We start from the raw sequence: 23894 nt of genomic DNA, 5'->3' as shown, positions 1-23894 counted from the left end.
ATGCTTTTGAACTGTGGTGTTGGAGAAGACTCTTGAGAGTCCCTTGGACTGCAAGAGATTCAACCAGTCCATTCTGAGGGAGATCAGCCCTGGGATTTCTTTGGAAGGAATGATGCTAACGCTGAAACTCCAGTACTTTGGCCACCTCATGTGAAGAGTTGACTCACTGGAAAAGACTCTGATGCTGGGAGGGATTGGGGGCAGGAGGAGAAGGGGACAACAGAGGATGAGATGGCTGGATGGCATCACTGACTCGATGGACGTGAGTCTGAGTGAACTCCAGGAGTTGGTGATGGACAGGGAGGCCTGGCGTGCTGCGATTCATGGGGTCGCAAAGAGTCGGACATTACTGAGCGACTGAACTGAACTGAACTGAAGCAGATGAGAAAAACCTAAGCTCAACGAAATCTGTGTGACCCTTTAAAGGAACAAGACTTATAAATGGCAGAATCAGAACTTTTCATACAGAGAGTCTAAAATTCATTAGTTTTACCACTTTCACCCCAGTAAATGTGTATATTTTAATACAGATGTCAAAAAAAATCACCAATTATTAAACCACTTACTGCCACTCGTAAATGTGTTTCATAATCAGTAATCTGGCCAACATTTCACCCACTTACAGTTAAACAGAAAATGCTTTAAAACCCCAACCTAATTTTGGAGTACCAACATTTCCTCTCTGTGATTAAGTTCTGTGGCATTTTGATGGATAAAGTCTAGCAACACTCACCTCTTTCTGACGGTACTTAATGGCCAATTTGAGTCTCGCAAGATCGTTTCCACTTTGTTCTTCCAGCAGACTGTTGTCATCACGGTAATTAAGAATGATTTCCAGCTCTCGGGAACTTCTTGTCTGATCCAGTAGGTCCTTAGCAAATTGTTTGCACTGTCGAGACAGCTCCTCATATTCTGACTTGAATTCATTTTCCACCTTACTCAGTTCCTGGAGCTCCCAACTCAACTGAAAGGCTGTGAGAAAAGGGTCTTCACTGGACAGGGCAATGAGAGACGGGCTGGCCAGGGCCTTGTAGATGTTGAGTCTGGAGCGAGAGTGGCGGAGACTGTCCACATCTGAGCTAGACACACATTCAACGCAGTTACAGCGGACCTCGTGGGGTCTGGGCACTGAGACGCCTTTCTGAACCAAAAGTTTTATTATCTCATAATTATTTGTATGGGCTGCCAAAATGATGGGTGTAATGTCTGGAGTGAATTCAGAGAACTGCTTATCAAGGAGTATGGGAGGCACCTAGAAAGAAGAAGAAAGCAGAGGTCACAAGGAGTTTATTTGCTCAAGTCTGTGATTTAAGACAACATGCTACAGCAATGTTGAAGAAGATTCATACATCCTTAGCCAGGTTTTTTTTTTTTTCTTCTATGACAGATGCAGTTTTTCCCCTCCAAAGACAAGAAAAAAATAGAATAAAAAAAAAAAACTGCAATAGAATGACATGATATTCTTTGTTTTATCTGAATTGTGACATTTTATGAAATCTTAAACTCAATGCCTATGAAAACCCTTGATAAAAGTCTTTCTTGCTCCCAACTTCTTTTCTGTCAATCTTTGCTTTTCTTTCCCAGTGATGTGGCCTACCTAAATAATAAGAAAGACACAGAAAAATAGTTAATGATTTGCTTTAAACCCCAGATTTTCCTCTGCAGTACAAGTTTTTAAATTCCTCACTCAGGTTTTTGGCTTGTTTGTGTTTTATCTTCTGCAGCCCTAAGATCCAACCTATGATTAAAGGTGGCAGCTGAACATAAGAGCGGTATCCTCTCAGCTTTCTCTTTTCATCTATCCCTTTACAGTGTATCTTCCAGATGACAAGAGATGTTCGCTTGCTAACATCTCTGTTTATTAGAAAAAAATGCTTCCCAATGAATCAGGTCACCAGTTCACTTACAATTTCCTTTGTGTTATTCTCTAAGAATGGTGAAGACAAAAACAATTTAATAGGCACTATTTAATAGGCCTAAAGCTCTTGAGAGTTCCATGGACTGCCAAGAGATCAAAGTAGTCAATCCTAAAGGAAATCAGCCCCAAATATTCATTGGAAGGACTGATGCTGAAGCTGAAGCTCCACTACTTTGGCCACCTGATGCAAAGAGCTGACTTATTGGAAAAGAACCTGATGCTGAGAAAGACGGAGGTCTGGAGGAGAAGGGGACAACAGAGGATGAGATGGTTGGATGGCATCACCAACTCAAAGGACGTGAGTCTGAGCAAACTCTGGGAGATAGTGAAGGTCAAGGAAGCCTGGCATGCTGCAGTCAGTGGGGTTGCAAAAAGTCAGATTCAACTTAGCAACTTAACAGGAAGAACACTTATTCTAACTATTCATTATTCATATTTTTATAGACATGCTCTCTTGGTGAGTAAGCGGGTATCCTGCTGTTAGAACCAGGCCTATCTGTCTGACACCCAGACCTGTATGTATTGCATTATACCCTGCTGCTTGACAATTTTTTGGTTTAATATTTCTTCCTGCTGCCACAAAGTCACAGAGGCCTCTGTGAAAATAAGTGCTACATAAGGACAAGTTAAACAGGCAGAGAAGAAAAAGTGATGACATAAAAATCACATTAAAATGGGATACTGGTCAAATATGATGGAAACCACAAAAGGATAAAAAGAAAATAATTGAGAGACAAATGAAAGTCATATGAAACTTCAGTTGCACTACTCTTAAGTAGACTGTACTCTTTACAAGAGAATAACTAAACTCATATGCTTTTAATTCATCTGCCATTTTGGATATCTGTTTATTTCATAAGATACACACTCTATGTGTGTGTGTGTGTGTATATATATATATACATATTAACATATATATACATATATAACATATATATACATATTAACATAATATATATATACATATTAACATATTCAGTATTTAATTTTTTTAGAAGACAACTTAAGTATATCTCCCACCTCACCCTTTAAGTTGGAGAAGGCAATGACACCCCACTCCAGTACTCTTGCTTGGAAAATCCCATGGACAGAGGAGCCTGTTAGGCTGCAATCCATGGGGTCGCTAAGAGTCAGACACCACTGAGCGACTTCACTTTCGCTTTTCACTTTCATGCATTGGAGAAGGAAATGGCAGCCCACTCCAGTGTTCTTGCCTGGAGAATCCCAGGGACGGGGGAGCCTGGTGGGCTGCCATCTATGGGGTCGCACAGAGTTGGACGTGACTGAAGTGACTTAGCATAGCATAGCACACCCTTTAAGTTAGTGGGACAATTTTCCATAAAAAACCTCTTAGAGGAAGCTTTGGTCAAGAATGGAATAAAACAGCAAAAAAATAATAATAAATTACACCCACAGCAAATCACTGCTGCTTCTGAAAAAAACATACTTTCACCAGTTATAGTCAAACAAAACACACTATATATATAGAGAGAGAGAGAGTCTGCTGGGACTCTGATCACGCAGCCCAGCAGGCACACATGATTGTTTATCCAGGTCCCAGAAGGTAAGCATCGCATTGAAAAATAACAAAAAAACACTTAAATGATTGCTTGTTAATGAGTGCTAATTATGTGCTTACATCAGTTATTACGTGGTGTTTGATAACTGAGGGCTTTCTTATTCTATCATCACTTCTGAGTTTGCTTACTTGCATTCTTTTATATGTACAATTTGGTCCTCTTCTCCTTTTAATTACTGAGTATTACTCATGGGCCCATGGATTTTTCATTTATTTGATATATTTTGATTCATTGCAATCATTATTAATTTTGAACTTGTTTTTGAGGTCTAGCATACATTAGATCCCTGGGTTGGGAAGATCCCCTGGAGAAGCGAAAGGCCAACTCCAGTATTCTGGCCTAGAGTCCATGGAGTCACAAAGAGTCAGACACAATAGAGCGACTTTCACTTTCACTTTCATACAAACAGTAAAATGCACAGTGTACAGCTTGATGCCTTTTTAAAATGTGAACATGCTCGTGTGACACAACACAGACAAAAGCCTGGAAGAGTGTCTGCATCCCAAGAACCTCCCTCTTGTCCTTTCTCAGTCATTCCAGTTCACAATCACAAATCTAACTGCTATCACCGCAGATTACTTCCACAAACTTTGAAACTTTATATAAACAAATCAAAGTATGTACTTTTTATGTTTAACTTTCTCTGTTAGTAGCAATCATTTTTGTTATGTCAATTCGGCATAAGATTTTGATTTTTGAAAATGACACAACTTATTTGTCAATCTATTTTTTATGATATCTGTGTGGTTTCCAGTCTATGGCTATTAAGAATATGGTTCCTTTGTACATTTTTGTCCATGTCTGTTGGTCTTGTACCTAGGAATGGAATTTCTGGATCGAATAATATTCTTAAACAGTGATACCAACTTTCATCCCCACTGTAAATTATACTTGGCATGGCTAGTCCCTTATCACTCTATCCACCTACTCATTTATGGCATTCAACATTTTAAGCAATAATTTTGAATTGTTTTATTTATTATCAGGGTTGGCTACTGAATTTGTCTAAGGCCCAAAAGCTTCTATGGAAATAATCATATAATTATTCTCCTTAGTCCTAAAAGTATGGTTGCACATACACACAAATGCATACACCTATACACACACACACACAGAGTATAAATTATGCAAGTGATTTTGGCATAAATATTTAATAAATTCCCTGAAGAGAGTATAAATAAAGCAATAGGGAAATTAATTTACAGAAGACATTATTTTTACTAGGTAGAATTAGAAATGGATTTTAGAGGGAATTTATACTTAAGATGGGTTGGAACCAGCAACATAGAAAAGTTACCAGAAAATGATAACAAGAAAAAAAAATAAAAGAAAGATGGATTAATAGCAAATTCTTTAGAGGATGGGATAAATTGTAAAATGCCTGAGTGCAGATTAGGGCAACATGAGGGAAGGTTTTCAAATAGCCGTTGGTGGAGCCATAGAAGAATTTAACCAGGAGAATAATGGAGTAATTCCTACATGCTAATATCACTGTAGCCTATTTTGATTATCAGACTGAAAAGTAGAAAGGCTGGAGGTAGATGAGGGAGCCTGGTAACCAGTGCAGTCTAAGCTAGAGCTGTAGTAATGGAAAAGGAAACACCGTGATCATGACCATGATGCAGGAGAGAGACAGAGACAGAGAGGAAATGTATGTGTGGGATAGGAGCAATTCAAAGCAAAGGTATCAGAGGACAAGGGAGCTCTAGTCCAGATGCCCTGCATATCTTTCAGTTCGGCTTTCAGTTTCAATAATGTCTACTTGTCTCGGAGCGAAAGCTGGTCATAAACAGAACTAAACAATTCAGAGTTCCATTACAGCATGGCAGTGTTCTAATGGCATATTTGCAAAATCTAGGGCTGAAAAGGGATTTTCAGAGAAGTCCTTAATTAAATATGGGCCAATGACCCTTCTCCTCTCTTTTGCCCACTAGCTAGCCAAGAATAAAAGTTAATGAAAGGCCACTTCTTACTGACTTCATAGGAAAGATGAGAGTACCATCTCAAAGGACCTCTTGCCTTGGAAGATGGTGACATTGGAGCAGACAAGAGGGCAGCGAAGAGATGCCTGTTTGCTGAGCTCCAGCAGCAGAGACATTTATCAGTTGATTAGCAACTTTACTATTTACCTGATACTCAGAAATTTAAGGGTTTCCTAGGTGGCTCAGTGGTAAAGAATCTGCCTGCCAATTCAGGAGATGCGGGTTTGATCCCTGAGTTAGGAAGATACCCTGGTGAAGGAAATGGCAACTCATCCCAGTATTCTTGCCTGAAAAATCCCATGAACAGAGGATCCTAGCAGGCTACAGTCCCTGGGGTCGCAAGACGCAGTCCCATGGTCTTTCGATTAAATAACAGAAATTTAAAGAAGTCTAAAACATAAGGCATTGAAACTCAGAAACACTTAGAAAATGCAGAAAATGGGCTTCTCCTTCTTTCATGGTTCATTCACAAGTCTATTTCCTGTCCTTATCCTGTGCTTTGCTTTATTCAGTATCTTCAGTATGCAACTCTCCCTCTTTCTTTTTGTGCTTCTAATGTCATAAGTTAAAAGCAGATTTTCTAACAGGAAAATAAATAGTTCACTATAGGTGCTCAGGGGCTATTACCTAAAAATGACGTTGATAGGAATATTCTTTTTTTCCTCCAAATTTGACATAAATAAGGACAGAAATGAACATCACAAGAACAACCATGTAGATAAAAATTACTATTTTTATAGTAATTTTTAGTATACTTTTATAGTAAGTCACTATGCTTGACTTATTTTAGTCAAAATAAACTCTACAGACATAAAAGCATTACACCCATGCAAACATACCTGTATGAAAATATACTCATGTTACTTATAAGCAACACACTTCCCCATTTAACAAAGTTCAACTGATTGAATTATATTGTTGACCCAGAAATCTACAACTAAGAAGAAGAGGGAATTAAAAGAGGATCTGGAAACTAAACTCATATCCCTGTTTATTACACTGTACAGCTGGAAGTTTGCTTTGGCTTTTTTTCCTAAGATTTATGAATATTTGTTCAATGTCTTTTTCTCAATCTTACCATAACATTAGTTACATTATTAAGTGAATCGTTTTCATCTCACATAGTTTTCAGAATGACTGACCTACACATAAGCTAAACAACACACATTAATGCTCAGATGATAAAGAATGTGCCTGCAATGCAAGACCCTAGGTTTGATCCCTGGGTCGGAAAGATCTCCTGGAGAAGGGAATGGCAACCCACTCCAATATTCTTTCTTGGAGAATCCTATGGACAGAGGAGGCTGGCAGCTACAGTCCATGGGGTTGCAAAGAGTCAGACACAATTGAGTGATTAACAATCAGTTTAACTGATTACCTATTAACTCATAAACTGATAGCTTTCCTCAAATTCAACCCAATGCTTTTCACCGAAGTGACTTGGCACCAGTCTGAGGCACGTACTTTAAAATCTAGAGTGTGACATTTTACCCAAATATAGAAATGTCTCTTTGTCACTAACATATACATTTTTGAACTATTAATGGTATACATTTCTAGAGAAAAATTCATCCTGGAGTGACATTCATACAGTTTAAGAGAATTTATTCCCTTACATTCAGCATTCATTAAACTGGGTTGTATAAACAGAGTAAAAGAAAATTTCTTATATAATAGTAATTGGTATATCCTCAATTATTAAGACCAAATAGATCAATATTCTAGTCGGGGTTTACTCTGGATTAGTTATATTATCTTGCAAAAGTCCTTTAATATCTCTGTTATGAGGGGTCATTGCTGTAACATGAAATTTCTATGATTTAAAAACCTTTTTTGTACCCTTATTGATAGTAAAATAATTGAAATTTTATGAGAATTTTTTCAAGTACCTCAACAAAAATTTGTTGGAATCTTTAGCGTCATCTTGCTTTTAGCTTTAATGTTTTTATCTAATGTACTGAAACCTATATTTTTTAAAACTCAGACTTATGAATATCAAATTTATCTCTCTTAATCACCCAGACAGACCTTCTAATTCAAACCAACGTAAGGAAGTTTCAACTTAGAGTTATATTTTAAAAACTAATTAAACATAATTTATTGAGAACTTGAGAAATTTTAATAAACATACACATATGCATATACACTCAAACATGAACTTGCACAAAAATCAAGTGGTTGCTATATGAATGAATAAAGTTGATGCCAAAGCCTTTGACTGTGTGGATCACAACAAACCATGGAAAATTCTTAAAGAGATGGGAATACCCCAGACCACCTGACTTGCCTTTTGAGAAATCATATACAGGTCAGGAAGCAACAGTTAGAACTGGACATGGAACAACAGACTGGTTCCAAATAGGGAAGGGAGTACGTCAAGGCTGTATATTGTCACCCTGCCTATTCAACTTACATGCAGAGTACATCATGAGAAACGCTGGGCTGGGGGAAGCACAAGCTGGAATCAAGATTACTGGGAGAAATATCAATAACCTCAGATATGCAGATGACACCACGCTTATGGCAGGAAGCAAAGAACTAAAGAGCCTCTTGATGAAAGTGACAGAGGAGAGTGAAAAAGTTGGCTTAAAATTCAACATTCAGAAAACTAAGATCATGGCATCTGGTCCCATCAGTCAATGGCAAATAAATGGGAAGCAATGAAAACAGTGACAGACTTTATTTTGGGGGCTCCAAAATCACTGCAGATGGTGACTGCAGCCATGAAATTAAAAGACGCTTGCTCCTTGGAAGAAAAGTTATGACCAACCCAGACAGCATATTAAAAAGCAAGGACATTACTTTGCCAACAAAGGTCCTTCTAGTCAAAGCTATGGTTTTTCCAGTGGTCATGTATGGATGTGAGAGTTGGACTATAAAGAAAGCTGAGCAGTGAAGAATTGATGGTTTTGAACTGTGGTGTTGGAGAAGACTCTTGAGAGTCCCTTGGCCTGCAAAAGAGATCTAACCAGTCCATCCTAAAGGAAATGAGTCCTGAATATTCATCAGAAGGACTGATGCTGAAGGTGAAACTCCAATACTTTGGCCACCTGATATGAAGAACTGACTTATTGGAAAAGATCCTGATGCTGGGAAAGATTGAAAATGGGAGGAGAAGGGGACGACAGAGGGTGAGATGGTTGGATAGCATCACCGATTCAATGGTAATGAGTTTGAGTAAAGTCAGAGTTGGTGATGGACAGGGAAGCCTGGCATGCTATAGTCCATGGGTCACAAAGAGTCAGACACAACTGAGCAACTGAACTGTACTGAACTGAAGATAATAAAGTTAAGATATAAGATACCTTATATATCTTATATATCAAAAAAATCCATGTTTTTCTCTATATTTGAAATACGGTTATAAACAAAACTGATTAAATATAGAATGAAAAAGTAGCTATTATAAATTGTGGTAAAATATACTGTACTTATGAAAATATTAAAGAAAAAATAAACAAAACATATAAGAAGAAACAATAAAACATCACACAGCATAAAATAAGATCCAAAATATGATGAAAATATTATGTTCTGAATAGGAAGACCTAATATCTTAATTGTGTCAATTGTCTCAAAATAAATATGTGCATTTTGTTCAGGGCCTTCCCTGGTAGCTCAATTGGTAAAGAATCTGTCTGCAGAGCAGGAGATCCAGGTTCAATCCCTGGATCAGGAAGATCCCCTGGAGAAAGAAGTGGCAACTCACTCCAGTATTCTTGTTTGGAAAATCCTATGGGCTACAGTTCATGGGGTCACAAGAGTTGGACACTACTTAGCAACTAAAACCATCATTTTGTTCAGAATCTTTTTTATTTATAACTTGATAAAGCTATTTTATCAGTTAATAATGAGGAATATATATCCAAGAATTTCAAAAATTATGAAAGGAAGACCATGATCCAAGAATACAGCAACAAGTACAGATCAGTTGAATAGCTTTTTAACCATTATTACTTATTATATATGGAGAAGGAAATGGCAACCCACTCCAGTATTCTTGCCTAGGAAATCCCATGGACAGAGGAGCCTGGAGGGCTACAGTCCATGGGGTCGTAAAGAGTCAGAAATGACTTAGCAACTAAACCACCACCACCACTTATGATATATGGGAACTTGATATGTGAAAAAGTAAAATTTCTATTCAATTGGAAAAAATGATTCATTTATTATATGGCACTGAAACCATTTTCTATCCCCCAAAAAACCAAATTAGCCCCTATCTCATTTCATAACAATAAATTTGGGATGGGAAAAATATTTAAATATATAAAGAAAAAGCAACAACATTTAGAAAAGAATTTCAAAAACTAGTTGTAAAGCCAAAGGGTTGGGGAGAACTCTTAAACCAAGACTGGAAACACAGAATGAAGAACTGCATATTTTATTTTACATTTCTCAAGTAGAATAACCAAAGATTTTCACAGAAGAAAATAAAAACAAAACAAATTAGCAAACATAACAAAATACAAACAGAGTCATAGATACAGAGAGTATGAACAAGTAGTTGCCAGAGGGAAAAGGGTCAGGGAAAGAGTGAAATTGGTGAGGGAAATTATGAAGCACAAAATTCCCATTAAAAAGTAAAAAAGTCACAGAAATGAAATTTACAGTATGGGGAATACAGTCAATAATAATGTAATATCTTTGTATGGTGACAGATGGTAAATAGACTTATCATGATCATCATTTTATACTGCTAGAAATATTGAATCACACTAGTAAAGTAATGCTCAAAATTCTCCAAGCCAGGCTTCAGCAATATGTGAACCGTGAACTTCCTGATGTTCAAGCTGGTTTTAGAAAAGACAGAGGAACCAGAGATCAAATTGCCAACATCCGCTGGATCATGGAAAAAGCAAGAGAGTTCCAGAAAAACATCTATTTCTGCTTTATTGACTATGCCAAAGCCTTTGACTGTGTGGATCACAATAAACTTTGGAAATTCTTCAAGAGATGGGAATACCAGACCACCTGATCTGCCTCTTGAGAAATCTGTATGCAGGTCAGGAAGCAACAGTTAGAACTGGACATGGAACAACAGACTGGTTCCAAATAGGAAAAGGAGTACATCAAGGCTGTATATTGTCACCCTGTTTATTTAACTTATATGCAGAGTACATCATGAGAAACGCTGGACTGGAAGAAACACAAGCTGGAATCAAGATTGTCGGGAGAAATATCAATAACCTCAGATATGCAGATGACACCACCCTTATGGCAGAAAGTGAAGAGGAACTGAAAAGCCTCTTGATGAAAGTGAAAGTGGAGAATGAAAAAGTTGGCTTAAAGCTCAACATTCAGAAAACGAAGATCATGGCATCCGGTCCCATCACTTCATGGGAAATAGATGGGGAAACAGTGGAAACAGTGTCAGACTTTATTTTTCTGGGCTCCAAAATCACTACAGATGGTGACTGCAGCCATGAAATTAAAAGGCGCTTACTTCTTGGAAGGAAAGTTATGACCAACCTAGATAGCATATTCAAAAGCAGAGACATTACTTTGCCAACAAAGGTCCGTCTAGTCAAGGCTATGGTTTTTCCAGTGGTCATGTATGGATGTGAGAGTTGGACTGTGAAGAAGGCTGAGCGACGAAGAATTGATGCTTTTGAACTGTGGTGTTGGAGAAGACTCTCGAGAGTCCCTTGGACTTCAAGGAGATCCAACCAGTCCATTCTGAAGGAGATCAGCCCTGGGATTTCTTTGGAGGGAATGATGCTGAAATTGAAACTCCAGTACTTTGGCCACCTCATGCGAAGAGTTGACTCATTGGAAAAGACTCTGATGCTGGGAGGGATTGGGGGCAAGAGAAGGGGACGACAGAGGATGAGATGGCTGGATGGCATCAGTGACTCAATGGACGTGAGTCTGAGTGAACTCCAGGAGCTAGTGATGGACAGGGAGGCCTGGTGTGCTGCGATTCATGGGGTCGCAAAGAGTCGGACACGACTGAGCGACTGATCTGATCTGATCTGATCTGAAGTTGTACACCAAGAACTCACATAATTTTGTTGGCCAATTACACTCAAACAAAAAATAATAAATCTATGGAAAAAAAGATCAGATTTGTGCTTACCAGAGGTAGGAGTTGGGGCTTCCCTGGTGGCTCAGATGGGAAAGAATCCGCTTGCAATGGAAGCGGGGGGGGTGGGGGGGGGGCGGTGGGGATGCTGGGTTTGACCCCTGGGTTGGGAAAAGCCCCTAGAGAAGGAAATGGGAACCCACTCCGGTATTCTTGCCTGGGAAGTCCCATGGACACGAGCCTGGCAGGCTACAGTTCATGGGGTCGCAAAGATTCGGACACGATTGAATGACTAAGCACAGTGGTAGGGGTTGTGGGGATCAGGGAAGTTGATGAAGGCAGTCAGAAGGTACAAACTTGCAGTTATAAGATAAATAAGTACTAGGGATGTAAAGGACATGATAATATAATTATCACTGTTGCATGCTTTTAAGAGAGTAAATCTTGAGATCTCAGCACAAGGAAACTATTTTCTTATTTTATTTTGTGTCTATATGACATGATGGATGTTGTTAAACTTACGGTGGTCATTTCATGATGTATGTAAGTCAAACCATTATGCTGTACACCTTGACTCTATACAGTTCTGTATGTCAATTTTATCTCAGTAAGACTAGAAGAAAAGATCAGAAACATTGGATAATCTTTCTCGTTAATAAGGAAAGGAAATATAAAAGAATAATGAACTACAGTTATTTTGCCAAAGTTAAGGAGCTGAGGATACTGGTGCCCACATTCATCAAAAGCAAGAGGAATGCAAATTTTAACAGCCTTGCTTGAAAGAATCTGGCACTTACATAAATTCTAAGAACCATACTCTTAGTTCGGGAACCCTTCCTACAGAAAATCAGGCACCTTGAGATTATGTGTTTATTTCATCATTGTCGTGCTATAAATCTGGATAGCACCTGAATGTTTTTTCAAAAAAGAAAGGCTGAACAAATTATGGAATAACTCTTCATGAAATATTAAGATGCTACTGAATATCTGAACTTGAATGAATCCTGTATGTATCAGTCTGGAGAGATGGATCATAGTTCTTTACAAAAAGGCTCCTGATTTTAGATTCTTTAAATATTAGTTAACTTTATATCAGAGACGGTCCTTGGTATTACCTAATTATATCTTAATGAGTTTATTTGATAAGCAAAGACCTCTATAATCACATCCAACCCTGATTATTAAAATATACTTTGTATTCCACCCTGGCAGGGATCCCATGGCCCAATCATTTCAGTGTCAAACTTTCCATTCATAGCTTTCCTGTTAGTGTCTGCCTCTTTCCTCCCACTGGCCAAATTCTACCAAATTTTCAGGATGCAACTCAAACCTTATCATTTCTATGATGCCCTTTAGTAAAAATGAACTGTCATTAACCTGAAATTTTTTATTTAAATTCAGGCAGGAGAAATGGGAGGTGTTATTATTAGCTTTTTACAAGAAGAGATAAATATAAATAAAAGAAAAAAAGTTTGTAAGAAAAAAAAAAGGAGTTTGTGAGAAAAGTGAGGAAGGAGAGCGCAGATTATACAATTTATGATTCTCTTATCTCCTTTAAGTGTTTTCATACAAACTATTTATAACTTTACCCAAGCTTCAGTCAATGAGACATCCAGTACAAATATAAATAATGTAATGTCAATAACTATTTTTACTCTTTTAAAGTTAACATTCATTTTGAACTGCATTGGCTATCTATTTTCACTATAAAGCCTATTTCAAGTCAACTTTGAATGAAAAATACCAGCAAATAGATATAGTTTGTATTGATTTGAACAGGTGTAGAAGTGACATAGTAAACATACTTCTGTGATAACTTGGATAACAGATTTATTTTAGAACTATGATAAACACATGAACCAAATGAACAAAGATGTGGCAAAAATCATTTTGACTCGATGATACTATGAACACAAATAGGCCTGGGGTCGGATCACAATGACACCAGCAACAACAAACATATATCAAGCACTTCCCATGTACCCTGCCCTGGCATAGGAGCTTATCATGCCTTATCTTAATCATCAAACTCATATTTGGAAGTAGGTGGTATTCAGAACAGGCCTCAGAGAAGTTCAATAGCTTGCTCATGGTCACACAGAAACCCACACAGCCTGACTCCAGAGTCTAAATTCTACATCAAGAGATTGTCTTGTAAGTCAGGCTGCTGTGAGGTCCTGGAACTAGCTCAGCCATCAAGACTAAGCATTATATCCTGCCTCAACCATTTTCAGTCGTGTGGAAATGACACACCCAGTTAACTTCTCCACATTTCCAGTTTCCCATTTCGAAATGTGGACATTTATCCAAGATATTTCTCCTTGTGGAATACAAACTGGAGAACTCTATATCAAAGACTTTCCGAAGTTAATACTCACAGGGTTGCAGTGAAGATTAAATGTGAAAGCATGTTGTAACCTATAAATCACAAAATAACAGGAGGGGACTGGTGTTATAATGACAAGCCTAAGACTGCGAAGAGAAAGAGCAGAAAACTGTCTTGTTCAGTTTTGCCAGATTGACTTGCTTCTCCTTGCACAAACACAGTCCCAATTATAGTGCTTGATTCACCTGAAAAGTACAACAATAATCCCCTGACAGGCCAGTTTCATAAGTATTGATGTCAAAGCCTGGAACGTGTACTTTTCATGACTGAAAATTTGAACTATGCATTTCCTAATATGGCATAGGCTTTTGTTGTATACCGCTATTGATACACCATACATAGTAACTATTCAATGTTATTTTCATCTTGGATAAAGAACTGGAGAAATTCCAATTCCTAAGGTGACATCAAACAAATAGAAACTTTAAATCACCACCAGCTTTGGCTAGGTTTAATCATTAAAATAATGAGAGGATTACTAAGTCACTAATTCCCCGATCATTTGGTTCACAAACACCACTTTTATTTTTAAAACTCTCTCTCTCTCTCTCTATGTCTTTTACATTGAAGGAGACTCTCTGAAGTGATATTTAAGAGAAATCCTTTATTGGTTGAAAATGTAGCTCACAGGCCAAGTGTATACTTGATTTGATAAGAATTACACATAAATTCTGGTCAGAGATTCTAATTTTAGTTTTACTTGACAGTGCTTATCACTGTCCTTTTTGGAAGTCACCAGTCCTTTGACTCCCATAACTGGCCAGCCTATTGGCTCAAACCCTGGCTGTCCTAATGGTCTGTGGGAGGCTATTTGGCAACAATTATTGGAAAGCTTTGGAAACATTATTTAAGTCCCCTAAACTTCAATCTTCTCATCTGTAAAATGGAGAATATTATAGTCTTTACCTAATAAGGTTTTTTTCTTTTTTAAGGATTAAAAAAGTAATAGTGAATAATAATGAATTTAAAAGCATTTTTAATGTAATGTTTGGTAAAACAAAATCTAGTATGATTGTTATAAATATCATCATCACCATCCATCAGCATTTTGTCTGGTTGCTTCTTCTCAGTCTCACTTACTAGGGCCTCTTCTATTTATCCCTTGAACGCTGTTTCTTTAGGGATCAAAATTAAGCCCAGTGTTCTTTTCAGTGTGTGTATATATATATATATATATATACACACTCCCTGAAAGTTGTCTGTTCTCATGTTAACTATTTCAATGTTTGCCAATTTATTCTTCCAACCATTCAATAACACTTTGGGGCACCCATTTTATGCCAGTCACTCTTTTAAGTTTGGGGAATATAGCAGTGACCAGAATAGACAAAGTCTTTGCCTTTATTCAAACTGCATTCTAGAAAGAGAGAAGGAAAGACACACCACATGAGTGGACCAGTGGATGAATAAATCCATGAATGAAGGAATGTCAAATGGTAAAGGCCATGGAGAAAACTACAGTGGAGTAAGAGGAAATAAGGAGTGTCAGAGGCAAGGAGAGACTTCTGCCCTATATAGTGTGACTCAGAAGTCTTACTGATATGATGACATTTGAAAAAAAGGCTGTAGAAATGTAGATACCAAGCTAAGCTTCTAACTAAGAGCAGAGCACTCCTGGAAGAGAGAACAGCAAGTGCAAAGATCCTGAGGCTCGAGTGTGATTTGAGTATTTGGCCAACTTGACAGAAGTACAGTTATCTAGATTAATGTTTCATGCCATGACTTGCATAAACTTTCTAATTAATTATGATAATTTGTAGATTAAACTTAATGTTTATACAAATTAACTGAACATACTTTTTATTTCTTCTTTAGTCTTTATATCTTTTATTTTTACTCTTTTTGTTATATAAAAGAGCCTCTAGTAGAATGTGTATGGAAGAACAATACTGAGAATCTTTATTTTGTTATTGATATTAACATGAATGTTTTATTATTTCACTATTCAGAATGATATAAATGTAGGTTTTTGGTAGACAATCAATTTAAGGCAAATATTTTGCCTATTTCATTCCTGATTCGCTTAGATTTTTTTTCTTATGCAAGGATAAAAATGTAGTAATTGCTTATTTTTTTGCACCTAGTGAGACAATAATTTATTTCTTTCTCCTTTACCTGTTAAAGTAGTGAACTACATTAATAGATTTTTCTAGTATATTGTTTAAGATTTTACACTTAAATTTTTAATAGGTCATAATTTTCCTTTTTTACACTGTTCTTCTGATTTTGATGCCAAGGCTATAAAATTAGAAATGTTTGGGAATACCAGACTACCTGACCTGCCTCCTGAGAAATCTGTATTCAGGTCAAGAGGCAACAGTTAGAACTGGACATGGAACAATAGACTGGTTCCAAATAGGAAAATGACTAGGCTACATATTGGCTATATCAAGGCTATATATTGTCACTCTGCCTATTTGCCTTATATGTAGAGTACATCATACAAAATGCCAGGCTGGATGGAGCACAAGCTGGAACCAATATTGCCAGGAGAAATATCAATAACCTCAGATACACAGATGACCACACACTTATGGCAGAATGTGAAGAACTAAAGATCCTCTTGATGAAAGTGAAAGAGGAGAGTGAAAAAGTTGGCCTAAACCTCAACATTCAGAAAACTAAGATCATGGCATCTGGTCCCAACACTTCATGGCAAATGGATGGGGAAACAATGTAAATGTGACAGACTTTATCTTTTTGGGCTCCAAAATCACTGCAGATGGTGACTGCAGCCATGAAAGTAAAAGATGCTTACTCCTTGGAAGAAAAGTTATGACCAACCTAGACAGCATATTAAAAAGGAAAGACATTACTTTGCCAACAAAGATCCGTCTAATCAAAGCTGTGGTTTTTCCAGTGGTCATGTATGGATGTGAGAGTTGGACTATGAAGAAAACTGAGTGCTGAAGAATTGATGCTTTTGAAATGTGGTGTTGAAGAAGGCCCTTGAGAATCCCTTGGCCTGCAAGGAGATCCAAGCAGTCCATCCTAAAGGAAATCAGTCCTGAATATTCATTGAAAGGATCAATGCTGAAGTTGAAGCTCCACTACTTTGGCCACCTAATGCAAAGAACTGACTCATTGGAAAAGACCCTGATGCTGGGAAAGATCGAAGGTAGGAGAAAAAGTGGACCACAGAGGATGAGATGGTTGGATGGCATCACTGACTTGATGGACATGAGTTTGAGCAAGCTCTGGGAGTAGGTGATGGACAGGGAAGCCTGGCATGCTGCATTTCATGGGGTTACAAAGAGTTGGACACTACTGAGAGACTGAACTGAACTGATGAAAGATTGTAATAATAGGGTTCTTGGTAGATCTCACCTGTTTTTCTTCATTGTTATTTTAAAACATATTAACCATTTTCCTCTATCATATTTATTTCATATATTTCCATGTTTTATATAAATTTTTATTATGAAGGTTGTTGATGTTATTTTCATCTCAACAAATTTACCAGTCTTTTCCCCCTAATATTGCTCAATGTTCCCCAGGAAGTCTTTCTTCAAATAGATCTCCAGTCTTTGAGAGGGAAAGCCATGTGTATAGGGTTTTGCATAGATTAAATATCCACTTTACTTTTAAGCTCATACAGTCTTGTCCACATGAAAACCCCTTTTAACCCTTGCTAAAGAGATTTAATATTCACATCATGTTTTTAAATTAATTATAATACAAAAGTGTTTATTTAATTCATATGGAATTTAGTCATTATTTATTCCTTGATAGATTTTGTTTTATAAATATTATTTTGATACTTGTGAAACATTTAAATTAATAGTACACTGTAATTTACTTAATCACCTCTATTTTGAATACATTAAAGAATGACTATGAATAATTTTTTCTTTGGTTTTGCCTTTGCTAACTGTTGCTAAGTTGCTTTTCCAAAAGGATTCAGTTCCAACAAAATAAAAGGTGCTAGTTTCATTATATAGATAAACCATAAAATACAGAAGATTGTATAATTTCCTTGTTGTCATTTGTTGACTTATCAATGTTAAATAGAATTATTTTTATAAATTTTTGTCATGTTTTTAAAATTCCTTACTCTATTTTTTACTTTATAATTTTATTTTAAACACACAAAGGAATACAAACTATTAAATTATTTCACAATTTTGAAATAAAACAAATCTGTCAGGTTAAAAAAAAAATCACACTAAAGTAACTTTCATTTTTTTCTGTTTTATATTTTTTATATTTTTCTTCATAGATTTGTTTAAAGTGTGGTGCATATAATTAATGTAGATTTACATGAATGAATAGAAGTTGACATAATTATGTCAAATCCTGTGATTTGAGGTTAGAATGAAGTCTCCATGGAGCAAAATATATCTGAGTTTATGTTACATTTAAACAAATATTACCAAGCTTGCCTGTAATTTTCAAGTGGTCTGAGATTCTTAGTGTGATAGAAACCATAACACCAGATTTTTGTCCTCCAAATTGGATGGAACATGTTTGGCAGCAATGTAGGGACAAACGACACGAATCCTCAGATTTTAATTCACTGTGACTAGCACTCAAAATATGGGGGATGTGGACAAGGTCTCATCAATCCAGTATGGCAAAATAATACTATTATTAATAGTTCAATTTCCTTTAGAAATCTATGCTTTAGATGGACAACTCAATTTAAGAGCTTTATCTGCCACAGCAACTATGAAACAAAGAAGATAATAAACTTCATATGGATCATTTTTGGCAGTGAGAAATGCAGCAGAATTCCATCGGTAGAGTGCTTTAATGAAAAAACCTGCTTGTCCAAAAGAGCAGGATGGGAATCAAAACGGTTCCCGTGAATGAGGAGAGGCAGAGTGAAAATACAGAACCAGTAATTGAAGCAAAAGTGAAAGTAAAAGCCGCTCAGTGGTGTCTGACTCTTTGCAAGCCCACAGGCTGTACAGGCCATGGAATTCTCCAGGCCAGAATACTGGAGTGGGTGCCCTTTCCCCTCTCCAGGGGATCTTCCCAACCCAGGGATCGAACCCTGGTCTCCCACATTGCAGGCAGATTCTTTACCAGCTGAGCCATGAGGGAAGCCCAGCTGAAGCAAATAAGATGCAATCAGCTGCAAGTTAGCAAGGTTGTGCTGGGTAGGTAGTCTGAATGTCTGGCTACTATGAATTGGGTGTGAAAAGTGAAAATTGCTCAGTTGTGTCTGACTCTTTGCCACCCCATGGACTGTAACCCATCAGGCTTTTCTGTCCATGGAATTCTCCAGGCAAGAATACTGGAATGGGTAGCCATTCCCTTCTCCAGGGGATCTTCCCAACCCAGGGATTGAACCCGGGTCTCCTGCATTGTAGGTGGATTCTTTACCATCTGAGCCATTGGGGAACCCTCTGAATTTGGTGTGAGATTGGATCAGTTATTAATATGTTGAGAAGAGCAGAGGAGATAAGGAGTCATGTGACCTTGGCTCATCCACTACCAGTGTGGCCTTCAGCACATCATTCACCAGCTTCACTTTTAGACATAACATCACCTGTTTACTCACAGAATCAAGTGATCTTAATGTGAAGAAAGAGCTTTGATAGAGCTAAAGTGATTTATAAATGAAAGGAGAAAATACCCTTTACTTGTATGATATTAAAAATGCAAACATGAATAATTATTAACTGTGGTTTTTATTTTTCTATCAATAATGGGAACATAAATTTAAGTATACCAAATACTATTTTAGATTTTATATATGAACACCTAAAAGAATGGACCTGTTGAATGGGCTTAAGTTTCCTAAATTTTATGTCCCTTGCATTAATTACTATAATTGTATAATTAAAGATTTCCCCAAAGGAACAACTCTATATTTATACCTAATCTGCCCACTGTGCTGTTGGAGAAGCCTCTTGAGAGTCCCATGGACAGCAAGGAGATCCAACCAGTCAATCCTAAAGGAAATCAACCCTGAATATTCATTCGAAGGACTGATGCTGAAAGCTCCAATACTTTGGCCACCTGATATGAAGAGCTGACTCATTGGAAAGATCCAGATGCTGGGAAAGATTGAGAGCAGGAAAAATGGGGCAAAAGAGGATTAGGTGGTTGGATGGCATCATCGACTCAATGGATATGAGCCTGAGCAAACTCCAGGACGTACTGAAGGACAGGGAAGTCTGGGTGCTGCAGTTCATGGGGTCAAAAAGATTGAAAAACTTAGCGGCTGAAAAACAAAAACAACAACCTGACCACATCTTTAATAATTTATTTTTCACTCACTGCCTTTTTCTGTTGTGATATGAAGAAGCATTATGACCTTTCAGAGAAGTATTGACTTTTTCCTGTTCAGTTCAGTTCAGTTCAGTTCAGTTCAGTCGCTCAGTCGTGTCTGACTCTTTGCAACCCCATGAATCTCAGCACACCAGGCCTCCCTGTCCATCACCAACTCCCAGAGTCCACCCAAACTCATGTCCATCGAGTCAGTGATGCCATCCAACCATCTCATCCTCTGTCGTCCCCTTCTCCTCCTGCCCCCAATCCCTCCCAGCATCAGGGTCTTTTCCAATGAGTCAACTCTTCGCATCAGGTGGCCAAAGTACTGGAGTTTCAATTTCAGCATCATTCCCTCCAAAGAAATCCCAGGGCTGATCTCCTTCAGAATGGACTGGTTGGATCTCCTTGAAGTCCAAGGGACTCTCAAGAGTCTTCTCCAACACCACAGTTCAAAAGCATCAATTCTTCAGCGCTCAGCTTTCTTCACAGTCCAACTCTCACATCCATACATGACCACTGGAAAAACCATAGCCTTGACTAGACGGACCTTTGTTGGCAAAGTAATGTCTCTGCTTTTGAATATGCTATCTAGGTTGGTCATAACTTTTCTTCCAAGGAGTAAGCATCTTTTAATTTCATGGCTGCAGTCACCATCTGTTACAGAAGCTATATATCCTTATTGCTGAAAGATTTTTAAAATGTCAAAACTACAAGAAGAAAACCAAAATTTCTCCTAAATCCCTCTACCCAGAGGTATACATTGTTTTTCTTTCTACACAAATATATATTCCTTTTCACTTTCTCTCCCTCGATACATATAAAATCGGGAGTGTGATTTGTATTTTTTTAACAGTTGCAGGTTTTTATCGGAATACTATAAATTACTTCAAGGAAGTCTGCATGCTCTGTGTGGGACTTTAACTTTTGAAGAAAAGGTGAGGCTTCTCAGAACGCAATACTTCACTCATAATCCTACACAGCATCTGTGGTGATAGAGGCCAAATTTCAAAATAAAAAAATTCCCAGAAAATTTAATAACAGATGTATTAATAATTTTGTTTTCCTTCTGAGTAGGATCTAAATCAGATCGCTACCTTCACTAAAGCCTATTAGTTCTTTGATGTTCGATTTTATCTTGCCAGACTGTTCTTTGCCTGCTTTATTTTCATGAGTGATGATGGGGGTTTTTAATCTGCCACGTTCATCTATCTATTTGGCAAACTGTTACTTAATACCTAGGATGTGCGTGGTATTATAGAGCCAGGAGAGGAAAACAAGACTATCATTCTATTTGATTTGAAGAGTAAAATCTGCTTAAGGAACAGGCTGGTGTTCGTGAAGTTTGAGAAGAAACTGAACTACAAAAGGCATCACAGTATAACAGACTGAAAAACCATTTTGTTTTAAAAGATCCAAATACAAAAACTGTGGCTAGTTGAGCTTTTATATTTATATATTACTAATAGCATGAGGGAAAAACTATAGGTAAAAAGTCTGCATTAAGGAGAATGAAATAATGTTGTTTGCAGCAACATGGATGAACTTGAAGATTATCATACTAAGTGAAGTCAGATAGAGAAAAATAAATATTATATGATATCATTTATATGCAATGCCGAAACTCTAAAAAATGACATAATTAAACTCATTTATAAAACAGAAACAAATTCACAGGCTTAGAGAACGAATTTATGGTTACCAGAGGGGAAGAGTTGGGAAAGGACTAGACTGGGATTTGGAGACTGGCATGTACACACTGCTGTATTTAAAACACAAAACCACGCAGAACGGATGCATGTATGTGTATGGCTGAGTCCCTTTGCTGTCCACCTAGAATTATCACAACATTGTTAATCTGCTGTACTCCAATGTAAAATAAAAAGTTTATAAAAATAAAATAACCGACAAGCACCTACTGGATAGCACAGGGAACTCTGCCCAATATTCTGTAATAACCTAAATGGGAAAAGAATTTGAAAAAGAATAGATACATGCGTATGCATAACTGAGGCACTTTGCAGCACACCTAACATTAAGAGCACGTTGTTGATCAACTATACTTCAATATAAAATTTTAAAAAATTAAAAAGTAGCAAAAAAAAGAAGAATTAGCAAGTTAAAGTAAATGAGGATAGCTATGGTCCATCACTGTCACATTATGTATTATATTGCTAAGTACTGATGAAAGGCAAAGCCACAAAAACTGTCTTTTCAGGATTAAAAACATAGCTCCGAAACTAAGGAGTGCTATAGAAATAACTGGTTTTTCAGAACTTCTCCTTTGAGATTGCACAAAAATAACTAAACTAACACTTGGAAAAATTCTAGGAAATAAAAATGTGAAGCTAATGAGAAGAGACAGGTGCTAAGTCATGTCAGCCTCGGAGCTGGACTTTCTCAGCTAAAGAAAAGCGGTGGGCACCTGGTCCTCTGAATGGAACGATGACTTTATTTCATCCACAACTAAAGAAACTATTACCTAGGTTTTTTACTGGGTGCTAAGAAATACACAGCTAAAAGGAAAGAATCATATATATATATATTTTTTTTTTTCTTTTCTCCATTGAGTTTCTTTAGCTGTGAACGTGAATCTTCAGCTACAAGAATGAAAGACTTCAGAAATTTATGAGTTCTATTAGCAACCACCTAAGAGACTTCTTAACCTTCACTTTAATGTGTCAAAAGTACATATCAGGATAGGTGGAGGGGGAATATGTTACCAAAATAAGAAAACTTTGGGGATTAATTTTTCATCTCTTAAGGCTCAGATAAAATATACAGAAAAAGCTAAGCTCTAGGAAAAATCAAAACAGATCCTGCCTACAGCAGTAGTTATAGAGTGAAAAATGACTTCCCCCGCTCTTGCTCTCTGGGTCAGAGTGGTCAAGAATGCAATGTATCAGCATTATGGTGATCCCAAAATATCATTTTTGTCATTTTGCTATAGAATTAAGTAAAGAAGAAATCCAAAGAAATATATCATGATGGTTTATAAATTTTTGTTTACTTTTGGTGGTAATATTTCATCTGAATTAGGTGACCTGTAAAACATGCTTTTGTACCAGGTAAAAATGGATAAATGTCACGGAAACCTGTGACATTTATGCTGCCTTACAAAATCTCTGCTAATAGGGTGGTGTGAAGCAATGTAATTCATTAAAAAGTAAAGAAAAATAATGTAGTGTGTGACAATTATTTTTGAGTTCATGCCAGATGTTTAAACTAATACTGATGTATTTTTAAAGGCCTCAGATATTCACCAGGTGGCAGTCTTTTCCTTAAGTGTGATCAAAACAAACTTGATCTGCTTTATCTCATCTTTATTAAAAGAAACAATGTGATTTATGGAAAGAGATGTTCTGCATTTATTCTCATAATGTTGCATTTAAATGACCTGCCTCCTCTGAACACATGCTCCCTAAAATATCCTTAAAGGAACTTGTTTATTCTTCCATGAGATCATTGCTGATCATTTTCTTTTATCATGATTTTTCTTTTTCTTTCTCTGTATTCAGAGTGAAACTACATTGTATCTGATAATTAGCAACATATTTTGACTATATTTATTTAGACTTCACTGTAAATGGCAACCCACTCCAGTACTCCTGCCTGGAAAACCCCATGGACGGAGGAGCCTGGTGGGCTGCAGTCCATGGGGTCGCTGAGGGTCGGACACGACTGAGCGACTTCCCTTTCACTTTTCACTTTCATGCATTGGAGAAGGAAACGGCAACCCACTCCAGTGTTCTTGTCTGGAGAATCCCAGGGACCGGGGAGCCTG

The 23894-nt window shown here is 37.2% G+C and overlaps 1 protein-coding gene across 6 annotated transcripts in view; it reads right to left on the bottom strand.

Annotated features, from left to right (window-relative positions):
- Nucleotides 1-23894, bottom strand: part of TRPC4 (transient receptor potential cation channel subfamily C member 4) — a 144439-nt gene that overhangs the window by 107952 nt on the left and 12593 nt on the right. For 5 of the 6 annotated variants that reach the window (XM_055541824.1, XM_055541825.1, XM_055541826.1 and 2 more), the window contains exon 2: nucleotides 734-1252. The exons of the other annotated variant lie outside the window; for it this stretch is intronic. In XM_055541824.1, the coding sequence (XP_055397799.1) occupies nucleotides 734-1252 (519 nt within the window). The remainder of the gene's footprint in view (nucleotides 1-733; nucleotides 1253-23894) is intronic. 6 annotated transcript variants of the gene reach the window in all.

The sequence above is a fragment of the Bubalus kerabau genome, chromosome 12 (genome assembly GCF_029407905.1).
Source record: "Bubalus kerabau isolate K-KA32 ecotype Philippines breed swamp buffalo chromosome 12, PCC_UOA_SB_1v2, whole genome shotgun sequence".
NCBI lineage: Eukaryota > Metazoa > Chordata > Mammalia > Artiodactyla > Bovidae > Bubalus > Bubalus kerabau.
Note: the sequence above shows the minus strand (reverse complement) of the source record. Positions and strands in the feature narration are given on the sequence as shown.